This window comes from Elgaria multicarinata, chromosome 8, assembly GCF_023053635.1.
Source record: "Elgaria multicarinata webbii isolate HBS135686 ecotype San Diego chromosome 8, rElgMul1.1.pri, whole genome shotgun sequence".
NCBI classification, from domain to species: domain Eukaryota; kingdom Metazoa; phylum Chordata; class Lepidosauria; order Squamata; family Anguidae; genus Elgaria; species Elgaria multicarinata.
In genome coordinates this window covers 52,891,987-52,907,503 of record NC_086178.1, presented here as the reverse complement: position 1 = coordinate 52,907,503, position 15,517 = coordinate 52,891,987, and the positions used below count along the sequence as shown (strand labels likewise).

Below are 15,517 nucleotides of genomic sequence, written 5' to 3'. Positions count from 1 at the left end.
CACACCTCTTCCTACAATGGCTCTCCTTTACTTGTGGGAAACTTCCCTCATGTGTGCCCCGTGAGCGATGGCCGCGGAAGCAGGAAACCTTGCAATTATCCTTCATCTGTTGCGAAAGGGCTGTAGGTGTAGATTAGGCCCTAGTGAGTTTCATTGCTGATCTTTGATTTCAACCTGGAGCTTTATCCATTATATCATCCAGGATTTCCCAGTCCCACAGCAGTACAGAGTGTCCTCCAAAAAGCTGGAAATTTCTAAAAAAATAAATATTTCAGCCAGTTTTAAACTATACTGTGCATCCTTGTACTAGAAGCATTACATTGTGGGCGTAATTATTGGCCTTAACTCCATGCCTGCAGAAATTTAATATTGCTCATTGAATCTTTCTTTGTGGTTTGGTGATTGCGACCACACCCATCCAAGTATGCACACGACAATCATGGTTGCTAGCTGAGGCATTTGAGAACAGAAAACTTGAAGTGGATCAGGCAGTTTTAAGTTAGCGGTATTGAGCAATTTGTTCATGACTATGAGTTATAGGAAGTAGCAATGGTCTGCCAGGTAAACACCCATATCCAAAGGGATAAATCCCTGTACTTTTTTTTTTCATCACAAGGGTGTGGACAGGGTATGAAGCAGTATGATAACATAAACCTTGAATACTTGTAAGCAGTGTGCTATTCAAGTGCTGCCAGACTGTGCTGAGCAAAAAGAAAAAGAAAAGAACATGTATAGATGTAGCTTAAGAAGTAACGAAGAAGATAAACAAAGTATGGATTAATGACAGGGTTGTTTTAAAAACAGAGATCTACTTATGGCTTGGCTTTTTTAAAAGATAATTCTGTCTACTGGAGTGTAAGATCTAAGTCCCTCACAATATCTCCTTTGGCAACTGCCTTTGCCTCCACAAGTAGAGGTTTTGCAAGCTTTGACAATCATTGCATTAAAGGGACAAAAAAATCTTGCTGGATTTTGCTTAGCCTGGATCTTGGATCTTGGGCGATGTAAGCTAACAGTAGCCTTGTCAAGATTATGGGTTATATTTGCCCCAGTGTAACCTTGTAAATCACCTTGAAGTATATGTGAAAGCTGTGAGATGGACAGCTCTGAAAAATTTAGGTTTATGTTTATCCTTACAGCAAGGAAAGTAGGAATGACATCATAGTAAGCTGTCCTGACAATTTTTCATATTCCTTCTAAAACTCAAGGGGTTCCAATTGCTGAAAAAGGATCTCTGGTTTTTGATGCCATCATGTTTTGTATTGTTATAAATGGGAATGGGAGGTTACAGTGGCTTTTCAATCTAGTATCTTTTACAGTTATACTTTCCCTTAATAGAGTCCCTTCAGTGAAAAAAATAACCATTAGACTTTGTGTTTGCAGTGATTTAAGGAATAAGAATAAGATAAGGTCAGCTGATAGTTTCATTCATTTTGAAATCTTATAATAGCAGTGAAAACTCTGTTTTCAGCTGGTTTTCAATATTCTAAAGGCTTACTTTACCTACATGACAGCAATGAGTACTTAATAGTCCCAAAGGAAACATCCTTCCCTAAGATACAGCTTTTAGCTGTTTCTGCTCAATAAGACCCATGAGACAAAACACAGATTTGTGCAGGATGTGAATGGACTAAGATATGATATATGAACTTAAGAGATATTTCTTCAATGTGTTGTGTAGTGTTGCAAATATGCTTTGTGAACACTGGTTATTTACTTTGGTTACATAATGAATCAACAGACAGATGTGATAATAACAGACAGATGTGACAAAACAGTATTACAAAATACATTAATTTTAACTATAATCTCACATTTAAATGTACCTCTCATTTAAATATGCAATAATGATGTACTCTGTTTTAGCCAAAGATTCAAAAGAAGATAACAGATTTTAGAAGTGGAACATTTTAGGAGAGATTTAAATGTGCCACATATTACTTGCTTTCATCAATCTGCATTTGTCTGTATGACAGTTATAGCATTACATAACACAAGAATTGGTTGAAAACTTTTTACAGAACAGTCAGCTAAGCACTTTCAGAACCGGCTGTCTATACTGCACCTGATCCACAGAGAGCAACAGAGTGGAAGTGAGGGGGCATGCACACCTCCCTGGCCCTGCCCCCCAGACACAGGTTACACTATAGCACTAGTCTCCTGGGGTTCAAGGCTGCATGAGATGAAGCAACTCACCTGGCATCAGAATCAACTTCCCAATTATTTATACTCTCCCACCTTCAATGCAATTTGCTGTGGACCCCAAACACGTTCCTTCTAATATAAAATTTGGTGGTTCTGTGTGTATCAGTAGGGCAGCCCTCCTAAGATGCTAGGAGCTTTTAAGGCAGAGGTGGGAACCCAGTTTTGATTTGGGGGCAAGATTGCACCCCTGGACCAAGCCAGTGGACCGAATGATGTCAAGGGGCAGGGCCTCTCCACAAAGCTCCTCCTCACCCATGACATCATCTGGCTCTGCCATGACCATTTTCCTTTCCTCTGTGCAGAGAGAGGCATGAAGCTCCAAATTAGGGCCAAATTAGGGTGAATGCAAGGGTCTGAAGAGGCGCTTGCATACAGGCATTTGCATGACCAGCTCCTGCAAGCACCTGCTGAATCAGGCAGGTCCATCAGCAACTTTGCTCTTGTATTTCATTCCCTGCATAGAGAAGAAGCAGGAGTGAAGAACACTCAACTGGCACTTGCAGGAGTTTCTCAAGCGCTAGTCGAGTGCAAATCATCTCCCACAAGGGAATCCCCTTATTATCTCTTATCACAGACTGGATATGAGGTAACAAGGAGATTCCTTTCTCTGCCTCCTCCCCAAGCCCCCAGGAGCCTCCAGACCAGGGGGCAGGACTCTGGCCACTTTGAAGTTAAAAAAATGTATTGGATTAGGATGGACAATGAGAAATACAGATGAGTGAACCTGTCAATTTCACTTTCTCCGGAATATGAAATTTGCAAATTCTGGTAAATTCTTATCAATTGAAACAAAATGCTCACCCATCTGCACAGGCCAAATTCAATTAGTGATCCCTCTGCTCTGAACCCACCCACCCACCCACCCACCCACCCACCCACCCACACACACACACACACACACGTGCTTCTAGTTAAGGCTTTTGTTGTGTGATCGCTCTGCCTCATTCACGGAATTTCATCAGGGGTCCAGATGATGTTATCTTCTATTTGTAGCTGTTTTGTGTTTCACCACTGCTGCTTCCTCCTTCTTACCAGAATAAAACCCATTAAGGAAGACAAAACAGAATAACTGCACAATCTTTGGATTGTGCGTACGAGGAGCCCTCCATCTGGAAGCACTTAATATTACCTGTCCATGAATTAGGCAGGGGATTGCACAATAAACGCCTCATCTGGAAGCAGCTGCTGGAGAAGCCCTGGTGGTCATTTTGAATAGAGCATTGCAATAGGAAAGAGGCTGACAGAGTAATAAGGTCAAATATTACCTAATGCAGTGCTGTGACTAAAGCAATGGAGTAGGAATTTTCAGAATGTGGAGAAAGTATGCATCCAGGTTGGAGCTTCACTGTTCAATGAAAATAATGTTGCACTTGAATGAGCTCTCATTTCAACTATCAGTTAAAAAGCACCAAAAGGCTGATAATAACCTTACAAATAGAAATGACTCCTAGAACAAAGACCCAGTTAGATGGATGGGCAGAAAACAGGAGCTGTAGTTGTGTTTGGAGGAGTAGAACTGGCTGCATTTCAATTACTAAATCCACATTGAACTCACGTGATTGTGATTAATGTTATTAACACCTTTAGGAATGTGCAAGTTGGAGGTCCCCAGGATTCATGGAAGAAATAAGCAACTGGGAATCCCTCACAATAGCACCATAGCAAAAGACTCCAGAACTTGAAGGTTTTGGACTTGGTGGGCAGCGGTACTGTAGTGATAAATTTTGAAGTGCAGGCACTCATTGTCCCCACAGCCACGTCCCAGGGAGACTTAATTGAACTTAATTGCCCATTCAAAACCAAGCCACCCCAAAATACTTCCCATCAAACAAAGTGGTACAGTTGCCCTCCTCATGGTGCAAAGGAGTGGGAAATTCAGATCAGAAGACAACAACAACAACAACAATAACAATAACAATAATAATAATAATAATTTTATTACCCGCCTCTCCCTCTGGATCAAGGCAGGAATAACACTAAATAAAATATAATACATAAAATTAGTTAAAAGAGCATATAAAACCAATACAATATTAAAATAACAATAACAGCATCTTAAAATTCTTAGGTTTAAAATTCATCTGGGTAGGCCTGCTCAAAGAGACTAGGCTTTACAGCTGTCTTAAACTCAGAGAGAGCATTAAGGTGATGAATCTCCTCTGGCAGGCCATTCCACATTCTGGGGGCAGCAGAAGAAAAGGTCCTCTGGGTAACAGTTGCCAGCCTAGTTATGGCTGACAGGAGTAAACCCTTCCCAGAGGACCTGAGTGTGCAGGGCAGATTGTATGGGAGAAGGCGATCCCGCAGGTAACCTGGACCCAAACCATGTAGGGCTTTAAAGATAATAACCAACACTTTATACGTCACCCGGTGTGGATCTACACTTCTGCTTATATCGATTTTTTGAGCCTTTGTAATGTTGTAACTTGTATCGCTACCTTGTATACCATTGCTCAGTAGCGTTACTTAGCTTTTCTTGTAACGTTGTTGCGGAACACACTGTTCGTTGCCCCGTTGTCTGTGTTGTTTCTTCTTCTCATTTCTGTGATCCTTGCAATTCCCAGACTGTCCTTTCTCTGCGCCTCCCACTTCCTTGTTTTTGTATTTTCCGCACCTCTCTAGCTAACATTCCTTTATGCGCATGCTCTTAATTTCAAATCTTTGTGGTGGGAGTTCTTCAGAGAGAGTGGTTTGTGGATTGTCAGAGTTGTCTGTCTCTTGAGGAAAGTGTAGGGATGCCCGGTGAACGGAATGTGTTAAATCTTTCTCATTTTTTAAACATTATTTCCGTGGCATTACATGCAACCTACCTCGGGTGAAAACTTTTTTTTAAAAAAAATATATTTAAAAAAAAATTAAATTAAGGATGCACATATGCGCATCGTTTAATAATTTTTTTTTAAAAAAAAAGTTTTTACCCGAGGTAGGTTGCATGTAATGCCATGGAAATAATGTTTTAAAAATGAGAAAGATTTAACACATTCCATTCACCAGTTCTAACAACAGTTACTGAAGGCGTGTAGAGGAAGTTACATCAGACAGGAAGCCCGGTGAGGGATCATGTGACATTAGTTTCGCAATGCGACACAGAAGACATTGTAAGAAGTCTAATGACGCAGAAGTGTTACAACGAAAGGTAAAACAGTACAAAACCTTTCTGTATAACGATATAAGGAACACATCACGTGATCATTGACGTCATCCAGAGCTGTCTATAACATTACAGCTACAGTAATGTAGATTCAGCCCCGGAAACTAATTTATAGCCAGTGAAGTGATTTTAAAGTTGGGGGTACATGCCTCATGGCATGTACCCGCAACTTTGGTCTTACCCTTCCTCCCGGAATACTTTCACCTGTTACCCCCCCTGGGGCACTTCCAGACGGAGGGTCCTATTGCTAACAATCTCACCTCCTTGACTTATTTACTTGATGCTGCCACCACTCTCCATGTTCCTAGCCTTGGATTGAGAGAATCCCAAAATTTGCAGATTAATTCCCAGAGATTGGTGGAGGCAGTTCTTAACAAACTCTTCTAGTCACCACCAGGTAAAGTCCAATTCATTGTTCCCTTCACATTCCTTTAAGCCAAGCATGTAGTATGTTGGTAGGGCAGATCCTTGGGTATGCAAAATATCCATCCAGTTCCAGGTTTATTGCAGTTTACCTGTTTTGGAATGGACCCCCTTTGCAATGCCTTGTCCTTCTTTGGATTTCATACCAAGATTGTATCAAAGCTATTTGTAAACCGCCCAGAGAGCTTCGGCTATTGGGCGGTATAGAAATGCAATAAATAAATGAATAAATATTTCTTTTCACCACATAGAACTTTATGTGATAATTGCAGACCCGCATCTTTGAACATGAGTCATCATCATCAAATAATAGTAAAGTGAGGTGCAGGCAGGGGGTAGGCCTCCTTCTGCCTGCCACTTTTCACCCTGTAAGTACCTTCCTTCAGCCACTTTTCTCCAAATTGGAGTCTGGGACTGGAAATAAGCCTGGCTTAAGGATGAGGAAACTGCTGTGGGGGATGAGTTGTGCTGGTGAGTGGATAAAGGGTTCGCTAACCCTCTCCTGCCTGCTCCTCCCCAATGTTTTACTGCTGTTTGGCTTCAACCTATGTTCAAAGGCAAAAATCTTCCATCATCCTGTTCTCCCCCCAGAAGTCTAATACTTCTAAGTTTTTCCTCTATATAAAGTTTGATAATCATACACCCCTCAGCTGCGTTGTTGTTCTTCTAGCAGCAATCACCCCTCACTTTTGAGAGCTGTTACTCTGTTAGTGAATCATCTGTTCAGTTTGAGCAGTTTTCGTTTCCTAAGTGGGAAGCAAAATGTCTCCTCTGAAATCACATCATTCCTTTTAGCTCTCTCTTTAGGCTTTATGTAGCACTATCCATGCCAACGCAATTCACCTAATCAATCTTGCAAACAGTACATTGTTTACTACAAGGACATTTGTGTGCTGCCAAATGCTAAAGCCAGTCTTAACATGATGAAAACCACCAGTTCACTGAGAGCATGGTGATTCATCCTGTGAATGCTCCAGTAGGTGTCATCAGGCTAATGGAAACTGTCTCTCAAACTGGGAATTAATCTCAACGCAGAGGAACATTCACAAGACTGGTCACCACACCAAAAAATCAATTTGCATTAACAAATCTCCAAGTAACAAAATGGTTGTGTGAATTGACCCTGAGTTTCTTCCAAGCAATACTTTCCTTTGTCCATGGCTTCCTAGAATCCTGAATGCAGTGAAATCAACACTAAGGTTAATCACTGTTCTGAAACTCCACAATCTGGTTTAATGAAAAACCAATCACTATTAGCAAGGCTTTAATAACACATTGACTCAACTTTGGTTAAAGAAGTGCAACTATTACTTGGTCTCGTATCCTAGCTTGAAGTGGGTTTGAAAGCCATGGTTTATTCTAACTATCGTTTAACATGACATATATGTTGGTAAATCATAGAGGCAGAGGCAGCTACGCCATAGAGACAGAAGTGAACTTATGATGCTGAGTGTTGAGAAGACTGAAAACAAGAGCAGGCTAGCAGCTCTATTCGATGGTTTACCAATCGTATGTTTGGTAGCTCAAACCAAGGTTTCAAAATGTAGGGTATAGTTAGCTAAAACCACTGTTTGGTGCGATGTCTGAAATGAGGCATATTCATGCACAAGACATGAAAGAAACAACCTCTGCAGAAAATCAAAGGAAGTCAAAGTCAAAAACAGGACCAGTGCTAAATAGCTGGAATCAAGTGATTTTTAAAGGATATGTTAAGTGTAAATAATGTATTATCTTAGGCAATTAAAATGTATAATTGATGTAAAATTGATCGATGGATTGTATCTTGAGAGTTTATTTTTCTTGATGTTTTATTTATTTACTAGAGATTTGCTATATTTATTTTTTTAGGAAATATCAAAGCCGCGTTGGTGGTTCTTGTTAAAAAGTTAATGTATAATTGCTTCTTATTGGTATCAGAAGTGTTTACAAGTTACTAGGCAAGGGAGCAGGTCTTGGCTAGTCAAGGATCCAAGTATTTATGTATTGGGGAAATATGAGGAAACAGAAACGAAGAGTACAATTAGTCCAGATCTAATTTCTGCTAGGTGATGTGAATGGGAGTCAGGAGAACGAACCTGACTTTTCCTTTCTTGTAAAGCAACTTTTTTTATATGATATACAGTAAAGGCTAGATTGATTTGATCTGTCTTTTTCTATCAAATCACCAACTGATTTTCCTGAAAGTAATCAACTCTTACAAATCACAACTAAATCTAGATAATCCAGTTAAGCAAAAAATAATAATGATAATGGCCCTAAATGAATGTATTGCACACATGTCTTGCTTGTGGGTTTCCGGTGGATGTCCACCGTGTCAACAGAATGCTGGACTAGAAGGACCCTTGTTTTGATCCAGCGTGGCTTTTATGTTACATTTCTAATCTTTAATTTTGACACTAATCCTTAATATTGGGGGGGGGGGGGGGTACAGCATGTTCTGGGTGGGGTTGCACTCCCATTGACCTACCAGGTTTACTGCTTGGAGGTGCTCTTGGATCCAGCCTTTGTCCAGCTTTGGCATGGTCATTATCCATATATCTTCCCCATAGCATTTGAAAATATCTGCTGTTGCGATACTCTTCTTCTAGAGAAGTTTTAATGTGCCGGGTAGCAGTTTAGATTTGGGTTGGGAAGACCTGGCAATGTTGAGACCCGTACTAGCGGTGAAACACGTTTATGACTAACATGGGTTGGTTATCTCAGCCTAATCTACCATACAAGTTTTTTGATGATAAAACAGGATTTCTTCAGGTATGCTGCCCTTTGCTTTCTGGAGAAAGGGCAAAATATGTGTGATAAATAAATGAAAGTTGAGAAATGAGGGAACCCCTCCCCATAAATATAAAGAATAAATCCTCAGTTATCTCTTAAAATTGTTTCCAGCAATTTCTCACCAATCTCTACATAATTCTTTTTCTGTTATTTGTTTGTACCATATGAAGACGTATAATATAAATGAAAGAGGAAAACCATGTCTTCAAAGACCTTAGAAGAGGCTTAATGACTTCTGGTGCTTCCAGACAAGGTTTTTAATGTACAATCACCCTGACTCATTCACAGAATGATATGGGTGGGGGTCCAGATGACATCATCATCATCATCCACTTGTAATCCTAATATGTTTCCCCACCACTTCTTGTCTTTTTCTTACCATGGAAAATCTGTTAAGAAAGAAGACAAAATACCTGTGCAATGTCTGTTGACAGTTAGTGCTAAGAGGCCTCAATCTGGAAGCACCCTTCCATTAAAAAATAATTCTAGTGAATGGGAATTTGCAGTTTAGCTTTGTAGAAGGATGATAATGATGAGAAATCACACCCAGCTGAAATATTTTGAAAGCATGAGGACTCTTAATTTCAATTCATGTTTCAGACAGTTTTATAACTTTAATGCAGGTGTCGGAGACTTCAGGCCTGGGGTCCCAATCTGGCCTTCCCAGGGTCCCAATGAAACTCTCCTGTTTCCCCAGATGGCCCCTGGCTCCACCCACTTTCCCCCAACTGCCAATCTTTTGGTGGTTTCCTGGCTTTTGTACATTTTTTTTCACCATTATAAAATGTTTGCCAAGGCTTAGTTACTGGAAGTAAGAGCTTGAAGCTACAATAAGCTGGTGGTTTTTTAAAAAGATTTTTGGGCTTTGCCTCCTTTGTCTTTGGACCCACCCACCACTGGAATGTGGCCCCTGAGAGTTTCCCCCAAATTGAATTTGGCCTTCAAACTTCAAGAGGTTCCTTGCTGGGGTGACACCTGTGCCACTAGAAAAGTAGCAAATTCTGCATTGTTATAGATGAACAGTACTCTTGGTATGTAAAAAATACACACAAGAAAACCCACCAAAATACTTTCCTATGCTTTGTTTTTAATTCTAAAGCAGAGAGATCTGATGGAGGTGATAAAAGTTCCTTGCTGGCTGCTTCTGTGCTATTAAACAATCAAATCTGTTGCCATGGAGACCGAAGAACAGGAAGAGGTGGAAAGACACTGTGGAAAATCAGCCAATGGTCTCAGGACGGATTGTTCTCCACAGGCAATATCATGCCTGGACTTGATCTATGATGAGTCTGAAGCTTCTGAACACATGACTGAGAAGGAACCACAGACACACTACATCCCTATTCGAAGAAATTCCAGATACTATCGCTCCTTCAGACATCGGAACAGAGGGAAAGCGAAGAGTAGCAAAGAAGTTCAAACTGAATGCTTTGAAGGTAAGTAGCTGTCTAAGTAGTTTCTCTGCCTTCTTTGTCCGCTGAGATTGAGAGTTATGAGTACAAATAAGACAAAGTTGATATATAACAATAGTGACTATACTTAAGACTCTAGAATCTGGATGTCTGCCTTCACACATCTGCTGTATATCAAGCTGTAGCAAACCTGAAATTGAGAAGTCAAAACAAGGCCTCAAGAGAATGGGTAAAATAGGGCGAGATCTGATGCCATTTCATTTACAATGAAGCACTGTTTAGTTGGCAAGACCTGCAAAAAAAAAAGAAGGGATGAAGAGCAAGAACAAGAACAGTATTTTATATAAACAGATCTGCTGGAACAACAGACATTAACAGGATAGTCCTAGGCACGTTTACTCAGAAGTAATTCCCTTCAAATGCAAAGGGACTTCCTCTTTAGTAAGCATGTTTAGGATGGCAACTTTAAGAAGTAAACACAAGGCTATTGTTGTATAAATGATGTGAATAATATCAAGCCAGTGAAGATTTCTTTATCACACAGCAAAGGCATTATTAATTATACTTAGCATGTATGTAGCACATTCAACTGTTCAAAATGTGTCATACACACGTCAATAATTGTGCTGCTCCTGGCAGGAAAATTTACTATGACGCCAGTTAAGGTCATTTCCCCTCTCAGCAAAGACTTGGGTTTTCCCTGAGAAGTGGTAGTACTTTCCCCCCTCTTCTGGGCATAGGCGTATCTTGCTTATCATTGCCCCATACTAGCATCAACTCCTAAAAGACTGGGCCCATTCTGTCTTGCAATATATACAAAGTAGATGTCTTTCTTTCTCCGAAGTTGTAAGGAGCTAAAACTGCTACTTAATATTCTGCTCTAGTCATCAGTGTCATTTATGGTCAAAACGAGCTCTTCTGTATGCCAAGGCAGACGTCTTCTCCACCCTGTCAATGCAGTACGTAGCCAGGCTAACATACAGTGTTTCTCATTGAATCACCTGAACTCAAGGGAGACACTGCACCAAGGCTGGTGCAGATGAAGAGAATCTGACCTGCATACAGCACAGAATCACAACTGTAAAGAAAAACAACACTGTTTGTTTGGGTCCTAGCAGAAGAATCCATCTAAAGAAAGCCTGTTCTCCTGCAGGTTAAAACTGGAATGTTTGTAGTTCTGCTGTCCTACATACTCGGTTTTTTCATTGCTGAAGCAACATTTGATCATCTAAAGAGCTGGAAGAGGAATCAATGTCTTCTTCAGAACATAACATGAGTTTATTAAGAGGCAGTAAATCTCTCTTCTGCATGAGCTAATATTTACTCAGACAGCTAGGAAAGAATAATCTTCAGCTTCATACCTCAGTGGATACTGCATGGCCCTGTAAAGCCTAAATCTTCAGCAAGCAGGGAATCTTTTCTTGCAGCATTGGCTAAAGTGCATGGACAATAAAGATGGGTGAGCTCTTTTATCTTATCGTTTGAGAGACTACTGTAATATTGTTTGTTTACAAAACTCAGTCAAGCTGGTCTTACTCTGTTGATGCAGATCTGGGCACGTTGGTCAGGAGCTCTGTGTTCCCCTTCCTCCCCCCTTTTTGGGGTGGTGGGGAGGGAAAGCATGTTGCCTTGCTGGATCTTATAAAAGATGCCAGCCAATTTGCCCTCCCCTATACCACCCTCCAGAATAGCCTGTTTGGAAGTTAAAGGACAGCAAAAAGAGCATCATTAACCAGCCACTGGCTGGTTTGTGTCCTAGTTATCAAGGTCAAATGTCTTATACATCCAGTAATACATCCTCTGGATTTGCACTGCTGTAGTAGAAGAGTGGCGAAGGGCAGACAGACAGACAGACAGACAGACAGACAGACAGACACACCCACCCACTCCACCCACCCACCCACACGTTATTGACTAGAATGAAATGTATGTGGTAGAGGGAACTGGAAATACAATAAGTTAAAATTGTGCAATCACTACACTGAGTATATAGTTGTGTATCATATAAGTTGCCAGGGGAACTGGTTATCACCAGTTCCATCACAAAAAATATCCAATAGCTTCTCATGACTCTCTTGCAACCATATTATGTGCAGCAATCATAATAGGAATGAATGTGCTCTCTGGGGAAATACTGCAAATCTTCGGCTTTGTTTCCAAAATATACTATTCTGTCTACATGAGTGTATCTATGGGAGAGGAAGACTATGCAACAAATGATAAAAGCTCTTTAAAAAGAGTGCCACAGTGCATTATTTTCATTTCCGACCTTCAAAATTCTAACACAGAGCCATGAATCAGATTAGAACATGCCTGATTCCTTATGGGAACTATTTGGGCCCATTTTAATGGAAAGGAACAAACTGTATATGATATTACTAGCGCAATCCTAGACACATCTACTTGGAAGTATGTCCCATGGTAAGTCTTCCTTATTGGAAGAAAAAGCAAATTTAAAGTCAAGGCCTGAGAATGGCATACAAATATCTGTAATTCCTTCTGTCTCCTTAATAAAGTTTTATGTTCCGAGAAACTAAGGGATGAATTTTGCATAAACAGTTATATATTTTGTGCTCATTAACATTTTAGAAAATTCATGTCTGAAGGAATGCAACCAGCCTTCTCCACTGAACGTAACTCAACTTCTCTCTTTTTTTCTTAATTGCAAACAGTTTGTAATAGTGACAGAAAAGAACAGTAACTATTTACCTATCAAGATTTCTTTCTGTATTTCAAGGCTCACTAAAAAATGGTAATACCAGAAATGAACTTCTGAACAAAGAGGAACTGTTACGCATATTCCACAAGGGCCTGTCTCTACATGTAAAACCAGATATGACAGCCACAGAAGAACAATGGTTTCAAAGGTAAGAAACACTCAATTTCCCTTAAAACAGAGAAAGTAAAAAAGATGAGAAAAATGGATTTTAGCGAGGATAAAACAAATTAGTTAAATTATATTCACCAATTTCTATTTTGTTAAATGAACCTTCAGTTCATTTTTTCAGTTTTTCCATTTCTCTGTAAATACCCACATATCAGTTCAGTTTGCTTTTATTGTTTTTAACCATTGGCCGTCACAACATACAACACTGCATGAAGTGCTGACCACACACAAGCCAATTATTTAATTTAAACCAGAAAATGTTAAATCTCTATAGCCCAGTTTATAACATGATGTTGAACAAATGTATCATAAGATTTTGCTAAAGCTAGGATAAATAAAAATGACCTTACAAACAAACTGCAATGTTATTCTTAGCAATATTTTTAAAAAAGAATTCTAGTTCTTTAGTATAAGTCACCCTGTGACATTGAGCAACTAAACGAAAAGTGAGGAAGGTCCTCAACTTGATTATTATCTGAGTTAATAGAAGTGAGATTTATACCAGATCTTACAAAATCTTCCCTTTGATAACAAAGGTAGCATCAGTTGGAACTTAGCCAGTGCAAACTCTATTCTTAAAGTAAATCTTCCTTAAGTAAATATTCTTCTAACCTACGTATGCACCCCTTATACCAGAAAAAAAGTGTTTATTCATCTAATATTACAAGAGTAGCATTAGACCTCAAACATCAATGGGGACAGATATGGTATATGAGCTCTGATTGTTTTAGGCTAAAATCCTATACCGCTTACCTAGAAGTAAGCTCCACTGAACTCAATGGGTGTTACTTCTGAATAGACATGCCTAGGGTTATTAAATTAATATTAATTATTGATGCTGTCTATTTTATAGTGAGTATAAAATGTTATAATATTCACATTGTTGAAATAAATTGTTTATTTGCATTATTTTATTACATGTTGAGATGAATTTGTACTAGACTGGTTGTAATGATATATTGATATATGTTCTTGTGTTGTGAACCACTTTGGGCACATTCATTTGGAAAAGCGGTATACAAATTAAAGTGGTGGTGGTGGTGTGGATTGCACTGTTAATGAATTTTCTTATGAGATTTGCTTTTGACTTTGTATTGAAAAAACAGGGTATAAATGTTTTGAACAGACAAAAACAACTAGGCAAGATAGAAAATAATTAAGATTTCAAGAATATACTTTAAAAGATATTAATCTAGATCCCAACATCCCCCATTGCAACTATACTCATAACATCCACCTGCTGCAATGGGTTGTATTGGAACCAACATTCTTGAATATTTATCTGAAAACTAATTATTTTCCATCTTGCCTACTTTATCTATACATTTATCATTTTTAAAAATCAAGATTCAAGAAATTATGAGTCGGATCCAGATTTAGGTACATACAACTGGATTGGTGGAAGTGGATTTCCCTGCTCCCTACTTCCCTTGGCAGTCTCTCCAACCCACTGAAAGTGCTCCAGAGAGGGTCAGGGCACCCTGCTGAATGGGGGAGCAGTAGTGCAGGGGGAGGGGATATCCCCCCAAATCAGGCAGACACTTTTCCAGAGTGGAGCCCTCCTCCTCCTCCTCCTCCTCCAGACAATATGACACAAACCTTCAAGGTTTCTGCACATGGAAGCCCCACAGTGCATATGCAAAATGGTGCTGTAGGGATGGGAGGAATTCCATGTATACAATTGTCCCAGTTGCATTCATAGTGGGAGCTCTAATCCAGAGACCTTGAGTGCAACAGCAAGCTGCTGGCTCCCACCCACACCCTTCCCTGCTGGCTCCCACCCACATCCTTGCCTGCTGTTATCAGTGATGGACTACAATCACCGTCTTCCAATTATCTCTTTAATAGGGGGAAGAGATGGTGATTCTGAGTATTGCTGCAATGGGGAATGTTGGGATCAAGGTTAACATCTTCTTGGATATTTGGTTGAAACCTAATTATTAATGCTTATTAATTTTGCACAGTGGTTACAGTGCAGGTGTGAAACCATTTATTCAGTGGCACACTAGGTCAAATAATTAAACTGAAAGTTAATCAAATGCAAGAAAATAAGTAAAAATAAGAGTCTGTCCACTCAACCTGTCAATAAATCCTTAATAAATAATGGTCTACAGTTTTAGAGCTCCATCCGACAAATGTTTTATTGCATGCTCGTTACTGGGCACTCACAGATTTTTTGCAGGTCCCTCCCATGACGTCGTCTGCCTCCCATGCACCTTCCGCCCCTTCTTGCCTTCCTTGCATGACAAAAAAACTCTCCACGAAGTCCGATATATTTTAAACCCGGAAGTTGCTGCTCTCTCCTGCTGTGTGTAGGAGAAACAGCGCGATTAGAACAGCCAACTGAATGGGCCTCATGCTTGTTGTTTACTTCCTCTTTTGAAAGAAATGAAAACACGGGCGGAGAAGCGACGGTAGGGAGCGTGTTCTCCCCATGTGATGGAGCTCTTAGGCTTCATTTGATCCAAAGGAAACAGTAATCCTTAAATAAATAATAGCTCAATTTAAAAAAAAATATCTTACAAGTATTTCCTTCTCCATTCCATATATCAAAATGTGACAATATTTGACAAAATGTGCTAGTGACCACATGAACACTTTTTCTCCTTGCACTTCTCCATCGTAAACATAAGCTGGTCCCTGATCACATAGGAAATATTAATTTGA

The 15,517-nt window shown here is 39.8% G+C and overlaps 1 protein-coding gene across 1 annotated transcript in view; it reads left to right on the top strand.

Annotated features, from left to right (window-relative positions):
* Positions 1 to 15,517, top strand: part of NGEF (neuronal guanine nucleotide exchange factor) — a 76,055-nt gene that overhangs the window by 7,791 nt on the left and 52,747 nt on the right. Inside the window, exons 2-3 of the mRNA XM_063132396.1 lie at positions 9,651 to 9,987; positions 12,701 to 12,830. Of these exons, the coding sequence (XP_062988466.1) occupies positions 9,726 to 9,987; positions 12,701 to 12,830 (392 nt within the window). The 5' untranslated portion in view covers positions 9,651 to 9,725. The remainder of the gene's footprint in view (positions 1 to 9,650; positions 9,988 to 12,700; positions 12,831 to 15,517) is intronic.